The 25,142-nt window shown below is 40.7% G+C and overlaps 1 protein-coding gene across 1 annotated transcript in view; it reads left to right on the top strand.

Annotated features, from left to right (window-relative positions):
• mrps5 (mitochondrial ribosomal protein S5) overlaps positions 1-17,893 on the top strand; it is a 138,457-nt gene extending 120,564 nt beyond the window's left edge. The window contains exons 7-11 of the mRNA XM_043687173.2: positions 7,501-7,547; positions 8,786-8,843; positions 12,412-12,474; positions 14,193-14,329; positions 17,371-17,893. Coding sequence (XP_043543108.2) covers positions 7,501-7,547; positions 8,786-8,843; positions 12,412-12,474; positions 14,193-14,329; positions 17,371-17,595 — 530 coding nt within the window. The 3' untranslated portion in view covers positions 17,596-17,893. The remainder of the gene's footprint in view (positions 1-7,500; positions 7,548-8,785; positions 8,844-12,411; positions 12,475-14,192; positions 14,330-17,370) is intronic.
• Positions 17,894-25,142: the final 7,249 nt, after the last annotated feature.

The raw sequence follows: 25,142 nt of genomic DNA, 5'->3' as shown, positions 1-25,142 counted from the left end.
GAAAGTTGCCAGCCAGGTTGGTAGGGTTGTTAAGAAGGCATACGGTGGTTAGCTTTTATTGGTTGAGGGATTGAGTTGCAGAGCCATGTGGTCATGCTACAACTATATAAAATTCTGGTGCAGCCGCATTGGAGTATTGCGTACAGTTCTGGTCACCACATTATAGGAAGGATGTGGAAGCTTTGGAAAGGGTTCAGAGGAGATTTACTAGGATGTTGCCTGGTATGGAGGGAAGGTCTTATGAGGAAAGGCTGAGGGACTTAAGGCTATTTTCACTAGAGAGAAGGAGGTTGAGAGGTTGAAACATATAAAATAATCAGAGGGTTTGATATGGTGGACAATGAGAGCCTTTTTCCTCGAATGGAGATGGCTAGCACAAGGGGACATAGTTTTAAATTGAGGGGTGATAGATGTAGGACAGATGTCAGCGGTAGTTTCTTTACTCAGAGCAGTAAGGGCGTGGAACGGCCTGCCTGCAACAATAGTAGACTCGCCAACTTTAAGGGCATTTAAGTGGTCATTGGGTAGGCATATGGATGAAAATGGAATTGTGTAGGATAGATGGGCTTCAGATTGGTTTCACAGGTCAACGTAACATGAGGGTCAAAGGACCTGTACTACGCTGTAATATTTTATGTCCTATATTTTCAATAATTATTTAAACTTTTCATTCAGGACAGTTCAGCGTCTATTTTTAAAATCATTTGCTGGACCCCTGGTCAGATGGTAACATAAATTTGGTATCCTGGTCTGATGTTTTGTTCAGCTGACCAATGAACCTGCAGGGAAGGGAATTGCAAAATTTTTAGATTTGATTAAAATTGGTTAATCTTGTTGCATTTTTATATGGTTTGATGTAAACAGCCTCCTTGCTCATCTGTAACCATGATGGACGATGAGAATTTGTCCTATTTCAGTGGTTCCTTCTTGTATAAAAGCTAGTTCCATTCTGTGCAGGTCTCTTCATTTCCTGGTTTTTAGGAGGTGTGTGATGCTGATGGCTACGTTTCGTTGTCTGTCTCTGATTCTTCAAGGTGGTGGTGGCCCTGCCTACTACTTGAACATTTACAGAGTCTAGATTAGAGTGGTGCTGGAAAAGCACAGCAGGTCAGGTAGCATCCAAGGAGCAGGAAAATCGACGTTTCGGGCAAAACCCCTTCATCAGTCCATCATGAAGGGTCATGAGATATCCTTAGCAAGCAGGGTTAAGGAAAACCCCAAAGTTTTTTATTCATATATAAGGAGCAAGAGAGTAACTAGGGAAAGGGTTGACCCACTCAAGGATAAAGGAGGAAAGATATGCGTGGAGTCAGAGAAAATGGGTGAGATTCTTAAATGAATGCTTTGCATCGGTATTTACCAAGGAGAGGAGCATGGCAGATGTTGAGGTTATGGATAAATCTTTGATTACTCTAGGGCTTGTCAGCACAAGGAGGGAGGGAGGAAGTGTTGGGTATTTTAAAAGACATTAAAGTGGAAAAGACCCCAGGTCCGGATGGGATCTATCCCAAGTTACTGAGGGCAGTGAGAAAGGAAATAGCTGGAGCCTTAACAGATACCTTTGCAGCATCCTTGAACAGCACTGAGGTCCCAGAGGACTGGAGAATTGCTAATGTTATCCCTTTGTTTAAGAAGGGTAGCACAGATAATCCAGATAATTCCACACCTGTGAGCCTGACATCACTGATAGGATCTTTTCCAGTGGCATCCCTAAGGGATAGGATATATACTCATTTGGAAGAAAATGAGCTTATCAGTGATAGGCAGCGTGGTTTTGTGCTGGGAAGGTCATGTCTTTCAAAACTAATAGAATTCTTTGAAGAGGTGACAAAGTTGGTTGATGGAGGGAAGGGATGTAGATGTCATATGCATGGACTTTAGTAAGGCGTTTGATAAAGTTCCCGTGGTAGGCTGGTGAAGGTGAAGTCACATGGGGTCCAGGGTGTTCTAGCTAGATGGATAGAGAACTGGCTGGGCAACAGTAGTCAGAGAGCAGTAGTGGTAGGGAGCTTATCAAAATGGAGACCTGTGACCAGTGGTGTTCCACAGGGATCTGTGCTGGGACTATTGTTTGTGATACACATAAATAATTTGGAGGAAGGTGTAGGTAGCTTCATTAGCAAATTTGCATATGACACTCAGATTGGTAGCGTAGCAGATAGTGAAGGGCACTGTCAGAGAATACAGCAGAATATAGATAGATTGGAGAGTTGGGCAAAGAAATGGCAGATGCAGTTCAATTTGGACAATTCCGAGGTGATCCATTTTGGAACTGCACAGTAAATGGAAAATTCCTGGGGAAAGTTGATGTACATAGACTTCCTAACATCTCTCCTGATGAATATGACCCTATTTCTCAGACTATGATCCCTAATTCTAGAATTGCCAACCAGTGGAAATAATTTATTTTTATCTACCGCCTTTTCCTGTTAATATCTTGAAGACTTGTAAACCTACATTGTACTCCTTCCAAGGTTAATATATCCTTACTGAGATGTGGTTCCCAGATCTGCTCACAGCACTCTAACCAGGGTTTTGAATAACTCGCACTATAACGTCTGCATCCTTGTAGACTAGCATTCCATTAACTTGCTTGATTATTTTCTGCAAAGATTTGCTGCTGGATGTTTTTTAAACAATTTTAAAGTCCAGTGAAGTTTTATAATGTACATATCGCAAATTGCAGAAAGGCCTGCCAAAAGTGCTAAAGTGTCCAAAACGTGACAAAATTATTATTCAGTTCATGCACGTTCAGCTGTTGTGGCAGATTTTATGATGCACTATGAGAGTGCTCTGATACGGATGGAAGAGCGTGGAGACTCAGCATAAAGGAGATAACAGACTGTTTGGTACTATGTTGTCAGGCAAGCTCGTAAATATAATATGCTGCTATAGAGGAAAATGGTGAACACTGTGACATTGATGGAGTTAGGAGGAAAGCAGATTGAAACCATAAGCCTTAAAAAGGTTAAGATACTCGATTAGGAGGTTGGGAAATGGCCTGTGGAGGATGGAAAGCCAGAATTGGAGAAAAGATTGAAGGTTCAGTGTGAAGAAATATAATTACTGTCATATCATTCAAAAAACACTGTTTCTGCCAAATAGCTTCATACTTTGGCATCGTTAAATAATTAGAAATCCTGTGCAAACTTGGTTGTAGTCAGCTTGAGAAATGTAAGCAATTGGACAAAATTTGAGTGGGCAAGCCAATGGAGAGAAAAATGTAATGCAAAGGAAATTAAGTATTGACCGTAGGAAGAAAACTGGACAACTTGATATAACTGAAATTGAGAGTAAACTTAACACTTTATTGACCTGCAGTAGTTGAACGTGTAATGAGCAGAACAAATCAAAATGGAATTCTGCAAAAATAGTAAAATGCAAGGAAAAGAAAGTTATGCTCAAATATGAAAATGTCTCCCAGCAATGTGAATTTTGGAAATCCGAGATATGAGGGGAAGATGAGAGATGGAATTAACATTTCAGGCTGCTGATCTTTTTAAAAAGCTGCCCAGCTGGAGTATTGCCAGCATTTTCTGAAGTCCTGCTCGCACTGTATAGTCAGATTGCACCTTGAATGTTTTATCCACTTCTGATTGTGGAGATGTTCCAGTCAACTGGTGAAACTTGGAGCCATGACACTGAGCACATATGACCTGTGAAGAAAGCGTAGAGGTTTAAGGCTCAAAAATAGGCAGCCAGGAAGAATACGACGGCACCACTTTTATTTGCATGGCATCTCTTCTATCCAAATGTTTTGCAGGAAAACAAAAGGAAGGAACATATGGCCACAATATTGGTCAAATATTTCTTCCTGAAAAAGCAGAGGGGTCTTTATAACATCCAGGAGGTCAAAATAGGGGATACACAGACATAGAGGTCAAGTTATGTACTGATTCATGGATGGGGTAAGGATTTTGAATGTATTGCACTGGTAGATGAGGTGATGACTTGTATCAGCAAGGATGTGGGTGCTGTGTCAGATACAGGTTTTTATGGTTGGCTGGCAAGATAGCAAGTACAACATTGTTCATGGTGATTAAGGCACATGGAAGGCCTATAAATATGGAAAGGTGTTGTGTTTTGTATCCCCTGAAGGGCATTGGTAAAATGTCAACCTTCTAGCCCAGCACTGTCAGTACTAAATTCAGCTTTGATGTGGAGGTGCCAGTGTTGGACTGGGGTGGACAAAGTTAAAAATCACAACACCAGATTATCGTCCAACAGATTTACTTGGAAGTGCTAGCTTTCAGAGCACTGCTCCTTCATCAGGTAACTAGTGGGGCAGGATCATAGGATAGAATTTATTGCAAAAGGTCACAATGTCATGCAATTTGATTCTGTGTCCTATGATCCTGCCCCACTAGTTACCTGACGAAGTAGCTCATACTTCTAAATAAGCCTGTTGGACTATAACCTGGTGTTGTATCATTTTTAACTAAATTCAACTTGGAATTGAACATATACAAAGATTGTGAGGAGACTTCCTAAGCTTGAAAGTATGGCCAGGGTAGGGAGGAGATGATCCACCCAGTATTAAGCTAAACTTGGCCATCTGTATGAAAGCTGAGCAGGTGCCTGTGGATAATGTCACCAAGATACCATGTAGGCATAACAAAGAGATAGGGGACCTTAGACAAGGCTTCAGAGGCTGACAGACTTGCTGAGCTTTTCCAGCAATTTTTGTTTTTGTTTCTGATAATAGCAATGCAACCTATTTTGAAGGCCCTTGAGAGAGAGGATTTGATTCCTACTCTAGTAAGCTGTACCCTGGGGTTATCCTTCATTACAGTGCTTGCTGTATGGTTCTGGTAGTGAGGAATCCCAAAAGTTGCACGGTGTTCAAATCTAACTGCAAATGAAAAAAACACAAATCTGCCTCTTGTGAGTAGATGATCACTACTTTATCATTAACCTTGTATTTAATTTCTAAGACTGGGGTTTCCTTGTTGAAATTCAGGGTTTTTTTTTCTTTTGAAATGCCAGGATGTGGAAAAATTACTTTTCTGAATTTAGAAATCAAGCTAAGGTGTCGTTTTCCATCAAAATCAGGTGCTTTATCAATATGCCTGCATTGAGCCTGTATATGCTCTGAGTATTTTCATTGGCCACGCTGAAATTCCAATACCGATTTGAAACTTATGAAGTATTTGGTTTCTTTCATTCCTAATTATGTCTAAGCAGCTCATTTGACATTTTTACAATCCAGTGGAATAAAGAAAAACATCTTTTAATGGTTGGCTTTATTTGAAGAGCACGTTCTTGTACTCCCTGCAATCCTTGTGGTTCCACACTATCTAAATGATTTAAACTTTGAATTTTGCACTTGCCTGCATTACAGTCATAGAAGTATTGCAGTACAAAAGGAGGCCATTTGGCCCATCATGCCTGCACCAGCCGTATTACCTAATGCCAAACTCCTGCCTTTTCCCCATATCTCTGCATACTATTTCTATCCAAATAACCATCCAATGCTCTCTTAAATGCATCAATTGAACCTGGCTCTACCACATTTTCAAAGCATTGTATTCCATATCCTAACTACTTGCTGTGTGAAAAAGCTTTTTGTCATATTGCCCTTGCTTTACTCTCACATCACTTTAAATATATGCCCTGACATTCTTTTTTACAACTGGGAACAGATTCTTTCTATCCAGCCTACTCATGAAGTTGAAAATCTCTGTCAGATTTGTTGTCAGCCTTCACCTCTCCAAGGAGAATGGTCCCAACTTGTTTATCTATCTTCACAACTGAAATTTCTCATTCCTGGCACCGTTCGTGTAAATTGCTTCTGCACTGTCTCCAATGCTTTCCTCTAATATGGAGCCCACAACCATACACAATACTCCAGGTGAGGTAACTTATATAGTGGCTTTGCAAATAAGCCGGTCGATAATTTAAGACATGCAAGATCAAAATAATTCTGCAATGATTCTTCTGGTCTGAATATTTTATAAAACATACTTGTCACCTATAGATGTCTAACAATTAATTTTAAAGCTTGAGTACTTTATCCCTGTGATCCTATAGACTTCAAATGGAATGAAAACACTGTTCATACCAAAAGGATAAAATAAAGACACTAGGGAGCAGATCTTTTAACAAAATGTCAGTTTTAAAAGGGGGTATTTCAAAAATTTAGACTAGTTTGGGTTAATCTTGCCTAATTAAAAGCTTGAATTAAACTCTTCAAAATGTCATTCAGATACTGAAGATTTAAGATCTATCATTCAAAATAATCAAGTAAGATAGTTCTCGAAAATTAAGAAGCATTTCACTAACAAATGAAAGGTACAGATCAGAAATACAAGACCTTCATCAAACTGGGTCCAAACATCGCTATCATGTAGAAACCTGTTCCTTTTTTGAGACACAACACCCTACGTTTTCACACCAGCAGAAATTCCTGATTAACTGTTCCTACAAATTTCTAAAACAGAGGTAGAAAGTCCCTGACTAACTGTCATGATGTTTAGATCAATTGAGGCGGCATGATGGCACAGTGGTTAGTACTGCTGCCTCACAGCACCAGGGTCCCAGGTTCACTTCCAGTCTCGGGCAACTGTCTGTGTGGAGTTTGCACATTCTCCCCGTGTCTGTGTGGGTTTCCTCTGGGTGCTCCAGTTTCCTCCCACAGTCACAGATGTGCAGGCTAGGTGAATTGACCATGCTAAATTGCCCATAGTGTTAGGTGCATTAGTTGGAGGGAGGTGGATCTGGGTGGGTTGCTCTTCAGAGGGTCAGTGTGGACTTGTTGGGCCGAAGGGCCTGTTTCCACACTGTAGGGAATCTAATCTAATCTTAATGATGGATTGAGGTAGGCCATGTAAGTACCCACAGAATACTTGGACAACTCAAACACCTGGTGTTCAGAATCCTGATTTACAGTCCCTTTAGAATTAATAGTACCTTAAAAGCTTTTGTTAACATCTAATTTGCTCTTTAGGAGGTGATGGTTAATTTAATTGGATCTTTCTATGCATGTGTGATCTGTTATTCTAAGACAATGGTGTTCTCCACAATGTCCATCTTATCTTAAAATAAACACGTACTCATGAGGCAGAAGTGGGTACTGCAGATGCTGGAGATTAGAGTCAAGATTAGAGTGGTGCTGGAAAAGCACAGCAGGTCAGGCAGCATCCGAGGAAAAGGAAAGTCGATGTTTCGAACAAAAGTCCTTCATCAACCTTTCCTGATGAAGGGCTTTTGCCCGAAACATCGATTTTCCTGCTCCTTGGATGCTGCCTGACCTGTTGTGCTTTTCCAGCACCACTCTAATCTTGACATGTACTCATGAGTTTTAGTGCCAAGGACAGCATTAGTGATATGACTCCTGTAGATCCTTTTTTGATCCATTTTTATATCTGTTCTTGCAATAAATTTTTTATTAATTGATTATTTATTTTTAAGTGACCTATACTACTTGATAAGACTTTCTTTAATATGTCCTCTGTTAAACCAGAGTAGGGACTGATTAACATTTATTAAAATTCTATTCAGGTTTTGCATTAGGTAAAGCACCTGACAGAACAACTGCTCTCCGAAAGGTAGGAATTTAAGATGTTTTTTAATTATTATGCATTTGATGTTGTACTTAAGAGTAAACTGAGCACGATAATGAAACTTAGAGGGAACATTGCTCACAGGAGCTACATTTTGAGAATAAATAAAGGAAACACCATATTTTTATGCACTTGCTTCGAAGAAGTAGTTTCAAAGTTCAAATATTTAACTCCTAAAGCATCTCCTTTCCAGTTGTGGCTCTGAAAATATTCCATTATCCTGTTACTTGGATAGTTCTCCTTTCTAGCCTAGTCAAAGCAGTGAGAACAGCGTGTGGAGAGCCAAGGGGAAATGCAAGTTTCAGCTCCCAGGCCATCGGCCTGTGCCTATGGTTATGAGAGCCCTCCACATCCTGAATGGATATTTTTAAAAAGTTGATTCTATTAAATTAATGTTCATGTAACCTTCACATTTACAGTTTCATGATGTCCTCTGAACTTACTTTTATTTTGTACACCAGAAGCCAAATTGAGTGAACCATACAGTAACCTGCAGCATTTCCATTCAAGCACACATAATATTGCTTCTGATTTGTTTTCACCATTGGTTTTATTTATTGGCCCAAGATGGATACCAAAAAATTGTTTGACTTGTAACATGTTTAACTGTAGGACGGAATAAACCTGAGCTATTGTGAAAGTGTCCGAACAGTTTTACCCAAGCTGTCAATGCTCCATAGCACACTGACTGGGGGAGCACAATATTGGTTACTGGAGTTACAAGCTCAGCACCACTTTCATGTGAAGAACTGCTATAAGCCCACCTCAGCATTCTAGCACTCTGCAAAATACCAGTTTTTACCCACCTTCAAGTGCTCCTTCTAAGTACACATCGATTTGCCAACTCCAGCTTGTATGAGAGAAATATCCATGGCAATAATTCCTCCACTGCCACCCTCCGTGCAGCCTTGATGTCAGCTCACTGGCAAAGGGCCTCTGGTAGGTCACCACCGTTTCTGCCAGTTTTCCTATTGCTGTTCATCACTCCCCAATCCAATGGCTGTTCTGAGAAAAAGTAACAATATTAGCTAAGATCAGCCAACGTATCCTGGAACTGTATCTCTCTATTGGCTGAGTAGACCAGAGCTGAGTTGAACTGCTTTGCTTCTGAAATTACATTATTTACCTCATTTATAAACATCATCATGTTTCTTGTCTTAATCGTCTGATTCAATAAACCATTCAATGCTTCATTTTAACTGTTTATTTTGTCGAATTTATAGGCTAAGAACAGAGCTATCCACTACTTGTACTACATTGAACGATACAACAACCAAACCAGTAAGTATCTATTGTGAATCATTCCAAACTTCTCTCAACTTTACAATTATAACTTAGTATGTCATCAGAAACCATGGCTGATGTGTGCGCGAGAATCTTGTGGCTGTGAAGACAAATACTGGTCTCTGTATTTATATCAGAATAATTTTCAGGATTTGCAATATTTCACCAATTTGTTTCATATCTGAACCTATAGATGCATACAAGGTGTACCTGCCAGCATGCCAGAGTGAACAGGAACATTTTTCTTAGTGATTTAGGACAGAAATGAAAACAGTGACCATGAAACTGCAAGAAGACGTTGCTCATTGTGTTTTTCATGCATTGCCTTGATTTTAAACATACTGTCTGTCCCCACTTGAAATAGCTGATTTCCATCGTGTAGTGCCAAACACCTGCTTGTGTTTGCTTTCAGACAATTACATAAATAAAAGCTCTCCTCGATGTATTTGTGTGCTACAGTCTGTTTGGTAGCAGTAGGATCTTTATCAAACACGCCATGTAGCTTTAAAAGCAAAGTCTTTCAGAATTCTACACATGCTGTAGACTGAGAAGTAGCAAAAGTAACTCTACTGTTAAAGAAGGGGTGAGTAGAGGAGAGAGCATTTGGAGAACTAATAAGAGAAAACCTTCGAATCTGTTATGAAGAATTTGATTACTGCACACTTGTAGTCATAGAGATGAAAAGCACAGAAACAGACCGTCATCCATGCAAGCCAGATATGCTAACCCAATCTAGTCCCACCTATCAGCATTGGCCCATATCCTTCAAAACCCTTCCTATTCATATACCCATTTAGATCCCTTTTAAATGATGCAATTGTACTAGCCTCCACTACTTCCTCTGGCAGCTCATTCCATACGCGTACCACCCTCTGCATGAAAAGGTGGCCTCTTAGGTCTCTTTTATATCTTTTCCCTCTCTCCCTAAACCTATGCCCTCTAGTTCTGGACTCCCCCCACCCAGGGAAGAGACTTTGTATATTTATCCTATCCGTGCCCCTCATGATTTTATAAACCTCTATAAAGTCACCCCTCAGCCTCCGATGCTCCAGGGAAAACAGGCCAGCCTATTCAACCTCTCCCTATAACTCAAATTCTCCAACCTTGGCAACATCCTTGTAAATCTTTTCTGAACCCTTTCAAGCTTCATGACATCCTTCCGATAGGAAGGAGACCAGAATTGCACACAATATTCCAAAAGTGGCCTAACCAATATTCTGTATGGCTGCAACATGACCTCCCAACTCCTATACTCTGACCAATAAAGGAAAGCATACCAAACGCCACCTTCACTATCCTATCTACCTGCGATTCCACTTTCAAGGAACTATGAACCTGCACTCCAAAGTGTCTTTGTTCAGCAACACTCCCTAGGACCTTACCATTAAGTGTATAAGTCCTGCCAACCCAAAATGCATTTAGCTTAGTTAAACTCCATCTGCCAATTCTCAGCCCAGTGGCCCATCTCATCAAAATTCTGTTGTAATCTGAGGTAACCTTCTTTGCTGTCCACTGCACCTCTAATTTTGGTGTCATCTGCAAACTTACTAACTATACCTCTTATGCTCGCATCCAAATCATTTATATAAATGATGAAAAGTAATGGACCCAGCACCAATCTTGTGGCACTGTACTGGTCACAGGCCTCCAGTCTGAAAAACAACCCTCCACCACCACCGTCTATTGTCTACCTTTGAGCCAATTCTGTATCCAAATGGCTAGTTCTCCCTGTATTCCATGAGATCTAACCTTGCTAACCAGTCTCTCATGGGGAACCTTGTTGAACACCTTACTGAAACCCATATAGACCATGTTCACCGCTCTGCCCTCATCAGTCCTCTTTGTTACCTCTTCAAATAACTATCAAGTTTGTGAGACATGATTTCCTACGCACAAAGCCATGTTAACGATCCTTAATTAGTCCTTGCCTTTCCAAATACATGTACGTCCTGTCTCTCAGGATTCCCTCCAACAACTTGCTCATCACCGATGTCAGACTCACCCATCTATAGTTCCCTGGCATGCCCTTACCACTTTTCTTCAACAATGGCACCACGTTAGCCAGCCTTCAGTCTTCTGGCACCTCACCTCTGACTATCGATGATACAAGTATCTCAGCAAGAGGCTCAGCAATCACTTCCCTAGCTTCCTACAGAGTTCTAGGGTACATCTGATCAGGTCCTGGGGATTTATATACTTCTGTGTGTTTCAAGACATCCAGCACTTCCTCCTCTGTAATATGGATATTTTTCAAGATGTCACCATCTATTTCCCTACATTCTATATCTTCCGTGTCCTTTTCCACAGTAAACACTAATGCAAAATACTCGTTTAGTATCTCCCCCATCTCCTGTGGCTCCACACAACTGCCGCCTTGCTGAGGTTTGAGGGGCCCTATTCTCTCCCTAGTTACCCTTTTGTCCTTAATGTATTCACGGTGGCTCAATGGTTAGCACTGCTGCCTCACAGTGCTAGGGTCCCAGGGTCGATTCCAGCCTCGGGTGACTGTCTGTGTGGAGTTTGCACATTCTCCCCATGTCTGTGTGGGTTTCCTCCGGGTGCTCCGGTTTCCTCCCACAGTCCAATGATGTGCAAGTCAGGTGAATTGGTCATGCTAAATTTGCCCATAGTGTTAGGTGCATTAGTCAGAGGGAAATGGGTCTGGGTGGGTTACTCTTTGGAGGGTTGGTGTGGACTGGTTGGGCCAAAGGGCCTGTTTCCATACTGTAGGGAATCTAATCCAATCTAATCTAATCTAAAAACCCTTTGGATTCTCCTTAACTCTATTTGACAAAATAATGGAAACATTGGCAGTCAACTCGGATAGATGAAAGAGGAATCATGTTTAACAAACATTGGAATTTTGAGCATGTTAACTGTATGCTGTGTAAGGATTTGCAAAAGGCTTTTGATTAGGTCCCACACAAAAAGTTAATCAACAAAATTCGAAATTATGGAATTTGAGGTATTATGTTAACGTGCATTAAGACCCATCAATACTTGCAATCCCAACCTTGGTCACCCTACAACCAAGTCTCTGTTATTATCAGGTCCTACACAGTTTAATCATTGCTAACCATTCTTTATTTTGTTATGCTGCATTCACTCAGATATCGAACAATTAACTCTGGTCTTTTGCAATGTCATGCCTTATCTAGTGGTGCACTTTTAAATTTATACTTTCTCTGCCTACCACATTCTGATTGTCATTTCCAAATCACTGCACTGCTTTATTTCTTTGTTGTTTCTCTTTGATGTACCGCCTCTCCTCTCGAGTGATCACTTCCCATGACAGCTCCCCACCCCCTCTCAAATTTAGCTTAAATAATTTACCGTCCATATTATACGACTTGACAGAACACAGGTCCCAGCACAGTTTAGATGAAGCCTTTTCACAATGATACAGTTCCCACTGTCACCTATACCCTTGAGTCTTTGGATGAATTAATCTGTCTAATCTTGTTTATGCCAATTTCCTCTAACTCGGGTAATTGTCCAAAGAGATTTCCGTTGAGATTCTTTTAAGCTTATGTTCTGTCTAAAATATATTTTGTCTTTAATTCAGTTTATCAGGATATAACATCGAAGTTCAAACGAACAACAATCAAAATGAAGAAACAAAACTACGGTAAGACTAATGTGTGAAAATTGCCTGCATCTTTAGGTGCACAGTACTAATTAATTCATTTACATTTGCATCATGTTGAAGGGGAACATCCATTACTTCAGTAAAGAGGATTATGTCATTAACTTAACAATGAAGAATGTTTTGGTCACAATGCAAAAGTTGAAATTATCTTTCAGGTGCTTCTCATAATTTCCTTTCTTAATTCTTACGGCAGAGTGAGAATTAAAAACACTAAAAAATGTGCAGGAAATTAGTGACATAACTCGAAGTTATTTTTTCACTGCTTACTGGCATAATTTTGTCCTTTTTGAAGGACAGCTGATATGTTCTTCAAAGTCATCAAAGCCTCTCAAAGTGTCCTCTCAAATTTCCATTTAACTTTCCATTACCCCCTCAAAACTATGAATATACCTAACTCCCCAGTCATTCTGCTGTGTTCAAATCTTCAGACTCTGGTTTCCACTGCACAACCTTTGTCAAAGAAATTCTTAGCCAATCCATTTGTCTAAACCATGACTCAGATTCATAAGCATAGGAATATAAATAATGGTAATGTCTCTGTTAGCCCCACAATCAGTGATGTTAATGAGTTTTAATGCACATCAGTATTTCAGTATTTTTATTCCAAGATCAAAACTAGGAGAGTGGAAATCAAAGTAGTGTCTGCTGATGGTTTAAAGAAATTCTAAACTTCTATTTGCAGGGAAACCTTGATTATCCAAACGAGGTGGGCCGGCACTATTTTGTTTGGATAATTGATTATTTAGTTGATTCATTCATTCAAGGCCTTTCCTCTGGGGCTCGGAGTTTACTGTAAAGTCCGCTCCCCGTTCAGGAGATGAGGCAGCAGCACACCGTGCACGAGGCCCTACCTCTTCTTTCCCCCCCACCCTCCCCCTCCCACCGTCTGCTCCCACCCACACACCCCCAACCCCATCCAACACCATGCCCCATCCACCCCCCAAAACCCATCCAATACTATCCCCCAACCCTGTCCAACACAGCCCCAACCCCTGCCCCACCGCCCTCCCCCCAAACCCGTCCAACACTGCCCCAACTTCCCTCCCATCCCCCAAACCGCATCCATCGCCGCCCCCTGTTCGCGCCCCCCCCAACCCCGTCCAACACGGCCCCAACTCCCCGATGTTTTCCCCCCCAAACCTGTCCAACACCGCCCCCACCCACTCACCAGGGCAGCCAGATTGGACACCAACAGCAAGACTGCTGCTGCTGCCTTTCGGGGATGCACGCACGCAACTTTTTTTACTGCAGCTTTTTGACAGGTTCCAGCTTTGCCTGTACAGGGCAATGTTGGGGACATTATCTGGGGAAGGGTGGGTTTATGGTACACCCCTGTGTAGAACTCCAGGGAGGTGTGGATAGAGAGAGAGAGGGCGGGAGGTCAGTCATTTGGAGACGGTGCCTGGTCTCCCATCAGTCCAGCATTGTTCTCAGCAGCATTTCAGTAAGCAAAGTTCACTTTGAATCACTGTAAACAAAAGACGCAATCAGTGTTGGAAACACGTTTTTGATGTCATGTTTCTATCGGAACCTCGAGATCTCTTTCGGGTAATCCAATATTCGGATAATCGAGGTTCCTCTGTAAAGCCTTCAGGATACCATGCAGCTGTTCTTCCACCTCTCTTATTGTAACTTCAGTAGTGCTAATCCACAAATGTGCGAGGTTTTTAAGCATGTTAATTATACTTGTGCCTCAGGGTATGGACTGCATTGTCATCGAGCAATCATTACAATATGCAAATTAATTGGAATTAAGGACATGTATGCCAAGGTTACTGGATCAACCAATCTATTGAATATTACCAGAGCCCTCTTCCAAGGATTGTCAAAACAGGTAAAGCATTTAAAATCCAATGATTACTGTTTGTCTCTTTTCAGTTTTGACTGAATCACATTTGAAAAGCGACAACAAACCAGTCTGAATTGCTGTCAGTAAGATATCAAGTTGTTTATTAAAGTTTATATTTGAACTGATCTGAACTTGGTATATTAAATCTAGACTTTATGTTAAAGGTCAATTAATTTTTGTCAGCCCCTGTATTGCCTCATTTTCTCTCTTGGTGTATCCCTGTAGCTCAGAGAATAAGATGATGTGGCTGCAGCAATCTGTCTCACCTGCTCTGTCAGACGTCCTGCCACATGTTAGTTTTTATTGACTTCGGTCAGTCATTTTTGAGGGTTAGGCCATAGGCTTCCATTGGACTGGCCCACTCTTATGGACAAAATCACTGCAAATCACTGTCATTGCTTTATGCAGGGTGGCTAACCAGAAAAGTTGAAACTTTATTGCTGGAACAGCACAGCAGGTCAGGCAGCATCCAGGGAACAGGAGATTCGACGTTTCGGGCACAGGCCCTTAAGAAGGGCCTGTGCCCGAAACGTCGAATCTCCTGTTCCCTGGATGCTGCCTGACCTGCTGTGCTGTTCCAGCAATAAAGTTTCAACTTTGATCTCCAGCATCTGCAGACCTCACTTTCTCCTGGCTAACCAGAAAACGCTCTCACTCTTTCTGCCTGTCATCAGACATGTTGGAAGGATTTACAAGCAGGCATTCAGCGTGTTTGGTCACATTACAAATGTATCTGCTATGCCAATAAGTCCTGGTCTGGACTGAAACCCAGAATGTCTGGCTCTGAGGTTAGGAACATTACCACTGTGCCACAAGACCACCTCCAGATTTGCTTGCTGTCTATTTACCACCACTTTTCAGCTGATTCCTTTAAGAGGGAGGAATTAGCTGTAAAAGAAGAGAACGAAAACTTCATGTGAGATATAAAACTGTATAAACATTGGTTAGGCCACAGCTAGAGTATTGTGTGCAGTTCTGGAATCCACATCATTGGAAAGATGTGATTGCACACACACTCCAGTACAGAGAAGATTTACCAGAATGCTGCTTGGGATAAATTTGTTATAGTTATGAAGAGAAATTTGATAGTCTGGAATTGTTTTCCTTAGAGGAGACTGGAGGGACATGATTGAGATGTGTAAAATTCTGAGGGGCATAAGTAGGGTGAACAGGAAGGAACTTTCCTCCTTTATGGGAGGATCAGTGGTTGGGGAATAGATTTTAGGCAAGGTTCAGAATCTTTCACGGGAATGTGAGGAATCACTTTTTCACTCTGAAGGTATTGAGAATCAAAAAACCCCTAGTTATGAGAGTGGTAGAGGTAGAAGCACTCATAACATTTAAGAGGTATTAGATGTGTACTTGTGTTGCTAAGGCATACGAGGCTATAGGCCAAGTATTGGAAGATGGGAATAAAGATGAGATCTCAAACTAAGGTCTTGCCCGCCTTTTTGTTCATATTAAAGATGCCATCATGACGAGAGTTAAAAATCACCACACCAGATTATAGTCCAACAGGTTTATTTGGAAATACAAGCTTTCGGAGCGCTGTTGTGATTTTTAACTTTGTCCACCCCGGTCCAACACCGACACATCCACATCATCATGAATAGAATCATGGAGAATTACAGCATGGAAACAGACCCTTTGGTCCAACTCACTGAACAGTTATCCTGAATTAATCTAGTCCCATTTGCCAGCATCCCTCTAAATCCTTCCTATTCATGTGCCCACTTCGATGCCTATTAAATGTACCAGCCTCTGCCATTTCCTCTGGCAGTTCATTCCACATATGCACCATCCTCTGTGTGAAAATGTCGTACCGTAGGTCCCTTTTAAATCTATCACCTTAAACCTAAGCCCTCTAGTTTTGGGCTCCCCTCGTCTGGGGAAAAGATCTTGGTTGAAAGGCTTTTGCCCAAAACGTCAATTCTCCTGCTCCTCTGATGCTGCCTGACCTGCTATGCTTTTCCAGCACCACATACTCAACTCTTGGCTGTTCAGTGCTGAGGGATTACCAGAAATGCCTCTTTCAGGAGAGATCTCAGACTAAGGTCTTTTCGTGATGGTTCAAGATCCCAACAAAGAAGAATGTGGGGTTTCTCCCTGGGGTCATTATTTATCTCCCAACTAATATCACAAAAAAATGGATGTTGTGCTCATGGGGGAGCAGTATGGCGGCTCAGTCGTTAGCACTGCTGCCTCACAGCGCCATGGACCCGTGTTCGATTCTAGCCTCAGGTGACTTTGTGTGGAGTTTGCACATTCTCCCCGTGTCTGCGTGGGTTTCCTCTGGGTGCTCCAGTTTCCTCCCGCAGTCCAAAGATATGCTGGTTAGGTGGATTGGCCATGCTAAGTTGCCCAGTGTTGAGGGATATGTAGGTTAGGGGCATTAGTCAGGGGAAATGTAGAGTAACAGCGTAAGGGAATGGGTCTGGTCGGATACTCTTTGGGAGGGGGGTGGGGTGTGGGGGATTGGGGTCAGTGTGGACTTGTTGAGCCAAATGGCCTGCTTCCACACTGTAGCCATTCTATTATCAATAATTAACTGGTTGTTTTTGACCAGCACAGACGTGATGAGCAGAAAGGCCTTTGCTGAATTGTAAATCACTATAATTCCAGGAAGCGAGATACAGCATTAAACATTTTCGTGTCTGTTCACAACTGGGCTTTTTGGGTTCTCCATTTATCGCTGTCCCTGGGTACCCACAAAAAGCATTTAAGCAAATTACTTAGCAGACTTGAGTTTATGCACAATTTTTGGAGAATTTTATAAGTCTGTCTCTATTAGCTGTTTAATCTGCTTTCACCTATATCCTGAAACCCCTCTCTATAACAGTGTACATTTTAAAATTATGAATATATTAAGGTATAATAAGGTATATGTTGTCTGTTACTCCTGTATCTTTTGAGCTCGATAAATTAACAACAAAATGTTTATTGACTTTAATTTGGCTAAAAGTGGTGGTAAACTATAGAATCAAAATATTTCATCCTGTTTACTACTTTGTGTTTCAATCCCACAGGAGACTCATCAAGACTTAGCTGATAAGAAGGGGTTACATGTAGTAGAGTTTCGAAATGAGTGTGGGCCTTTCCCCCTGATTGCTGCCTCCCCACGAGGACCAGTCAGGAAGATGCCTGAACCTGAAGATGAAATTCCCGACACCAAATTGGATTGGAGTGAAGTGAAAGCAGCACAGGGTATGAAACAATCAGTCTGGGCAAATGTCAAGCGTACAATTTGGTGACCACCTGGTACTTCCTGGTAAATGCTGTTAAGGCAGTTTTACTTACTGAATTTGCAAAGAAAATGAAAGATCCTGGCTGAGAACACAAAGTCTCTGCAGCGCATGACACAAGGCAGAAGGATGACATGTTTAACAACATCAGCCCTGATCGTAGTTTATGGATGAAAGGATTGGCTAATTAAATATTTTTCCAGTGCGTTGCAGTTTGTTTATCTGGAACAATGGAGCTTTGTGAAAGTATGTTAAAGTTTGTTGTCTTCCATCATAAAACAAATAAAATCCATTGTGTTTAATAAAATGTTGACTTTGTTGGTGTTAATCCAAAATTAGTCGTCTTGTGCGTGGTACAGCTGCTGGGGGAGAGGGGAATTGCACATTAATGCAACCACTCCAAATATCATCAAAAAATGTGTCCATTCTGTGCACTTTGAATAACATTGTAAAATACAATATGATTAATCAATAAGTGTTGGCCCTGCCATTAATTTATTGCGGTTTACATTTTAAAATGCTTTCAAAGAAAAGCCACCAGCAAATAACTTTTTCTTTGGAAGGGATTAGTAATGTTACAGGATACAATATAAACATTACAGTTTCTGCAGATTCACTCATTGCTCTTTTTCATCTTTGGTAAGTATAGTTTAAACTACAGATGTGAAAGAAATGGGCGGCATGGTGGCACAGTGGTCAGCACTGCTGCCTCACAGCGCCTGAGACCCGGGTTCAATTCCCGCCTCAGGCGACTGACTGCACATTTGCACGTTCTCCCCGTGTCTGTGTGGGTTTCCTCCGAGTGCTCCGGTTTCCTCCCACAGTCCAAAGATGTGCAGCTCAGGTGAATTGGCCATGCTAAGTTGCCCGTAGTGTTAAGGGTATGGGTGGGGTACATGTAGGGGTATGGGTGGGTTGCACTTCGGCGGGTCGGTGTGGACTTGTTGGGCTGAATGGCCTGTTTCCACACTAATCTAATCTAATCTAATCTAAATGCATCAACCTTATTTTTACTGAACACTCATATTAACTTTAAATGGTTAATTGATATGATTTTAATATTTAAGCTGATACTTTTTAAAAATAATATTTATAAATCTACTTTTGAAGAACAGAATTTTCATGCAATTTAGGGGCGAAATCTTAGTTGGCACTTAATTAGAAAACTTCAGTTTGATTTTGGAGAACAAGCAAGTAACAAAAAGGTAGATTGAAAACAGAACAGATCTGATGCCTTCATTTTAACTGCCTCTTGCTGACTTACGCCAGGTTCTATTTCAAGAATGCTTACATGCTAGTCTTGGGAGATCTATTATATATAGCTTATAATTGCCCTCTTCAGTAGCCACTGGTGCATTTTATTCATTTTTTTTCTGAATTTTATGCAGCGTATGCTTTATAGCAGAATATAAAATGACTAACAATGTTTCTAAATCAACACTTCAGCAGTATGTAAACACTGAGATGAATGATGTGTGTTAACTAATAGGTGGTTAAGTGGAAGGCTATCCAGTTTTAACTAGAATATTGTGATTGTTTTAAATAAAATGCTGAAGAATCACATTTGCATAAATTATTAAAAAGGATGAATGCCTGATAGTTTGTATTTAAAGCTATTATTTCTCTACAAATAAGCTGTAAAGCTTCCCACTTTATGTAATTGTGGTAAATCTCTATTAGAGTTGATTAAATCTCGATGTTCTACTTTATTTTCAGTATAATTACTAATCTCTGACATCTGGTGACCATTACCAGCAGTGGAATGTGCCTGCCGACACTGGTCCTCCTAATTTGTAGAGCATTTATTAGTCCATGCGCTGAACCAACCTCCTGTAAAATGCTCACTCAAATTTATTTGGTGCTGAAGAGTTTCTGGTACTTAAGAATCAGAGAGTGTTACAGCAGGAAAAAGGCCCTTTGGCCCATCATGTCTTTACTGTTCCTGAAGCATCTGTCTACTCTAATCGCACTTCCCAGCACTTGGCCCATAACCTTGTACACTTTGACATTTTAGGAGTTCATCTAGATGCCAGGTAAATGTTATGAAGGTTCCTGCCAATACCATCCTTTTAGGCATAGAGTCACACAGCATGGAAACAATCCCTTCAGTCCAACTCATCCATGCTGACCAAGTATCCTAAACTGAACAGCCCACGTTTGACCCGTAACCCTTGAAACCTTTCCTGCTCACGTACCTGTCCAAATGCCTTTTAAACATCTCTTTATAAATATCTCTACTACTACCTCTGGTGGCTCGTTCTATATATGCATCACCCACTGAAGGTCCCTTTGATATCCTCCTCTCTCATCTTAAACATGTGTCCTTTAGTTTTAGACTCCCCTACCCTGAGAAAAAGACCTTGGCTGTTCACCTTATCAGTGCCCCTCATGATTTTATAAACCTCTATAAGGTCGCCCCTCAGCCTCTGACACACCAGGGGGAAAAATGTCCCAGCCTGTCTAGCCTCTCCCTATAATTCAAACCCTCCTGTCCCAGCAACATTCTTGTAAATCTTTTCTGCACCCATCCCCGTTTAATAACATACTTCCTATAGCAGGGAAACCAAAATTGTACACAATTCTGAAGGTGGCCTTATCAAATGTTTTATATAGCTGCAATATGACATCCCAACTCATACTCAATGCTGTGACCAATGAAGGGAAGTGGGCCAAACGCTGCCTTCACCACCCTGTCTACCTGTGATGCCACCTTCAAGGAACTATGTACCTGCGGCCCTAAGTCTCTCTGTTCAACAACACTCCCCAGGCCACTCTATGAATGAGAAGGTTTCTCCTGAGTCTTGTCCAAAACACCTGTCCTTGATCTTATATCTATGCCCCTGGTAATTAACCCTTCTACGAAGGGAGAGCTTCTTTCTATCCATATCCCTTCTAGATCTCAATCAAGATCCGCCTTCTGCCTTGTTTGCTGTAAGGAAAACATCCCCAGCCTCTGTTCATAGCTGACATGCGTCAGTCCGGGCAACATCCTGGTGAATCACCTCTACGTGCTTTCCAGTGTAACTAGATCCTTCTTGTAATATGAGGACGAGACCTGCAGATAATAACAGAGCTGCGTCTTAAACAATAAACTTCCACTGCTCCATTACAACTATGCAACTCTTGTTTTCTATGTATATAGGAGGCATAGAATATATATCTTACATGTAAATGCACACCAAAGTCCTGCTGATCCTCTGTACTGACAAGTATCCTACCATTTACCATGTACTCCCCTGCCTTATTAGTCCTACCAAAATATATCACTTCACACTTTTCAGGATTAAATTCCATCTGCCACTGTTCTGCCATCTGGTCAGCTTGTCTATACCTTCCTGTAACCTCAAGCTTTCCTCCTGGCTGTTTACCATACCAATATTTGTGTCAATCTGTGAATTTACTTACCCTGTTATGTTTTATTTCAGATTAAGCCATTAACTTCAATAAAGTAAAAGGTAAAAATTGGTTCTTCTGCACCATTTCAAAAGGAAACATTTTGAAATTGGGCCAGCTCATTTTTTTGGAGGCTTCTAGGATGGCCAGCAAAAGTGGATTTTAGGCCCGAAAAGCAGTAAGTGTTGGTATACTCCTCCCTGATTCTGATCAAAGCGTAGAAAATAAATAATCCACAGTTAAACAGTTTATAATGAAAATCTGTATATCATTTTAAGTATATCAAGGAGATTTTAATCAATCCTGGATTCATAATAACTCAAAGCATTTTACAGGCAGTGAATTACTCCAGATCATAGTGGCAGCTGCGAGTAGGAAACTTAATGATGATTTGTTCATCTCTTTGGGATATGTGGTACTGTATATTCACCTCTGAGTTAGGGCAACATGTTTTGCCAACAGCATTTGGTGATGGAGCAGAATGGAAGCAGGTGACCATGTGGCACCTTCTTGCAGAAAGCTGTGTCTTTGGCAAGTTGAGGGGCAGTGCCAAATTCTATGAAGCAAGGAGGGCAACTGGCAGCCTGTGATGCTGAGAGAACCTGATTCCAGGAACGAGTATCGGAGTGGGCATGGAGCTGTCGGATGCCTAGCCTGACTGACTGGCAGTCCCCTGATCTGAAGTAGTCCCATTGAGAGAGGAGAGAAAGCAGATCAATAGCCAGGAACTGGAGTGGAGTTCTGGATTGTAAACAACATTGAGGAGCCAGGAGCGTGAATCATGCAGATCAAAACCACCTGTAGTGGCTACAGAACTAGGCAGTGGTAGTAGAATGGGGCAAATCCACAGTTAGGTTGGCCCACTGGTGAAAACCCCCTGAGAGGTCACATGGAAGGAAATACTCCCTCTTGTTTCTGAGACAGTGTCACAGAAAATTAGCAAAAGGTGCTGCACCAAATGAATTCAGCTATCCACCTGATTAGAAATCTGCAAACCTGGTGGCTCTGGAATATTGGACAAATATTCGTTGTAAACAGTTAGTTGCTCAGAGTTATGATTTTGCATTAATGTTTATTAAAATTTGTTACAAGTGGAAGAAAGCATCTCTGTTATAATTTGTTTGTTGCCAGTTCTGCACACAATTTGATTGAGGGCTGGGCTATTATTGTATCTTTACTCCTGAGACATGAATAAAGTTGACAATAATGCACATTCTTGGATGATTCATTTATTAAATCTAGCAAGCACCGACATTAACATAGTTACACAATTTGTTTTCTTCACGTCAAGTATAATGGTGCTTTTTAAACAGCAAAAAGATAAATTACAGGCAGCTAGTAAGATCATTGGAATTGCACACGAATAGCAGTTAGGGATTTTAAATTTAATTTGACCATCACCTTCAAAGATACACAACACAGAACAAAACGCGTGATTGGTATGAACAAGATGGACCGAATGGCCCCCTTCTGTGCTGGAGCATTTGTAATCACATTCAACAAGAAGAGCTGGAGAACACCAAGAATTGATAAATGAATCTTTGAAATACCTCAATTAGAGACATTTAATTACCAAGCATGAATTGTAAGTGCAAACAATATTCCTTTCTTGTAATTTTATAACTATTTTTCTGCAGAAAGTTTATTACTGTTATAGGAATCTGTGATCGTTTCTAACATAGGAAAGGAATCACATGTAAAAGAAATCCTGACATTTTCAGGTAATAGAATTGTACTTCCATTATAAAACCTGTTTATAGTAGGTTCTGTCCTCTCGTTTTTGTTTCACAGTAATAATCTCTCAGATTCACATTATCTAGATTGCAGAGGAATTAAAAATATTTACTTCACCACAAATCTATTTTGCTCAGCACAATTGATTTTTAACATTCCTTGATCCTTTTCTACCAGCAAGAAATGACTTGGAAACAACTCATTAATACGCATCCAGCATTCTTCATAATGTGTTCTAACTGAAATGGTTGCAGCTCTGTGGAAACTAGGCCTCATCACACAGTGGTACCTCATAACACTCCCTTTAAGGTGTCAAGCAGCCAATCGTAGCTGTATGGTTGAAAATCTATCTGGAAGATTTGTTTTGCTTTGTTGGAAATGCCCATATCAACCTTATTCAGAGTCTAGACACATCTTGTAAAGTCCACTTTGATGCATTTGCAGTGTTTTTGTTTCTGCAATGTATGGGAAAGAAAGACTTGCATACACAGAGCACCTTTTCACATTGGTTGCATGTCTCAGACCTCTGGGTAAAAACAATGCAGATTTTTCAAAGTACTATCATTATTACATTGTAGGAAATGCAACAGTTACTTTACAAACAGTGAGGAAATCTGTACTTGTTCTAAGAATATTTAATAAGGACATTTAAGACTTAAGGTTTACTGTAAGAAATGCTTGTCCTTGCCTGGAAGCAGTACCAACAAGAAGTCAAGGCCATGTAACCTCAGCAAAGCTGCTGCAGTAGGGAAGAACACCAAAGGTACATTTACAATGAACTGTGAACCTAATATGGATAAATGGAACATAAAGAAGATGACTGGGTTAAAGCAAGGATTGCAAAGTTGACAATCCCTCTGTCGTATTTCTGTTTTACCAGAGCCAGCCCGACTGTTTAATGAAGTTTATTAAAGGAACACTTTGGAAATCTCTGCATTGGAGACTAACGTAAAATTAACTTGAGTTTCTAAAGAGGTTTACAACTAGGATGGTATCTATTTCTGACCAATTTAAAAGGAATGGTGCAACTGTTGTGGATAATGCAGTATCATCTGTTCAGTGTGAAGCATGAGAGATCCAACATGTTGGAATTGTAAAGACTGAGATTGTGTGTGGTGGCACATTATGTGAGGCTTGATGGAGATGCTCGAGATAATCTTTGTATCTCTAAGCTTTGCTATTCCATGTGTAACTTATATACTGAATGTAGTTTGATTGACGATGATTTTGATTTGTATTAATATTTTTAAAATATGAAATCTTGTTGATAATTGGTTATACCTATATCAAAGAGGCTGCAGCAGCTCAACGAGGCAGTTTACCACCACTTCCCTAAGGATGGGCAATAAATGCTGATCCAGCCAACAGCACTGACATCCCATGAATGAATTCTTAAAAGTTGTCATTTAGTTATTTTGGTTTATAGTTCCTCCATGCGAGTTGTAATGTCCTCTTTACTGCATGGAGGTTTCAGTCAATGTTATGCAGCCATGCCATTAGGGTGGGCTTAAACTACTTCCCCAGTCGACAGGTTCAGTAACACTGCCACTTAGTCAAATTAATACTAACACCATTTGTAATAAAGGCTAAAAATGAGTCAAAATTGAAAGCTAAAGAAATGTTTCAACTAGCCTTAGAAAGAATATTTTGCTTTCTGGCACATGTGTACTGCACAGTCATGTTTAAAACATGCTTTCATGAGATGGAGTTGTCTCTGGCTAGGAAAATAATAGGCAATAAGTAGGTTTAGGGAAAGGATTTTGGTATAATCTCGGGTTTAAATAATGGAATTTCCTCATACCTGACTGAGAATTGGGTTAATAACGAACTTTTTTTTATAATACCAGTGTAATTTTCTTAAGCCATGCTCAGTCTTTGCCCAGAATGGAAGGAAGTTTCCTCACTTCAGTATCTTTTACTTTATTATTTGTAGTTGTGATCAGGGAAACACTGACAAAGAAATAGTTGATGTTTCTCTGTTTCCCCTGATGCCAGTGAATTATTTGCCATTGAGTCAGGGTAAGTCAGGCCATGTATAGGCCAGATGCAATGGAAAAACAGTTTCCCTTCCATAAATGGTCACTGAATCAGTTAGGATTTTACAGCTAGTCAGTAGTTTTCTTTGTCATTTTTCTGGCACCAGGTTTATTGAATCCAGTTTCACAGCATGCCATGGTGAAATTTGTCACAATCAGGGTTATCAGTCAAGTGTTTACACACCACACTACTCAATTGTTATTATTGAATTCCTCATCATTGACATCCTGAGGCTCAACTGACCAGAAACCTAATTAACAGACCCATAACCACTGTGGTCTACAGAATCTGTGCACTGAACAATGAGTAGTTTTCTGCCTTTGCATATGAACACATGAAGAAGAGTTCTACTGAACTTGACGTTAATTCTGTTTCTCTGTCCACAAATCCTG

The sequence above is a fragment of the Chiloscyllium plagiosum genome, unplaced genomic scaffold, assembly GCF_037043375.1.
Source record: "Chiloscyllium plagiosum isolate Xiang-an unplaced genomic scaffold, Cpla_swu_hap1 HiC_scaffold_3, whole genome shotgun sequence".
In the NCBI taxonomy this organism is placed as follows: domain Eukaryota; kingdom Metazoa; phylum Chordata; class Chondrichthyes; order Orectolobiformes; family Hemiscylliidae; genus Chiloscyllium; species Chiloscyllium plagiosum.
Note: the sequence above shows the minus strand (reverse complement) of the source record. Positions and strands in the feature narration are given on the sequence as shown.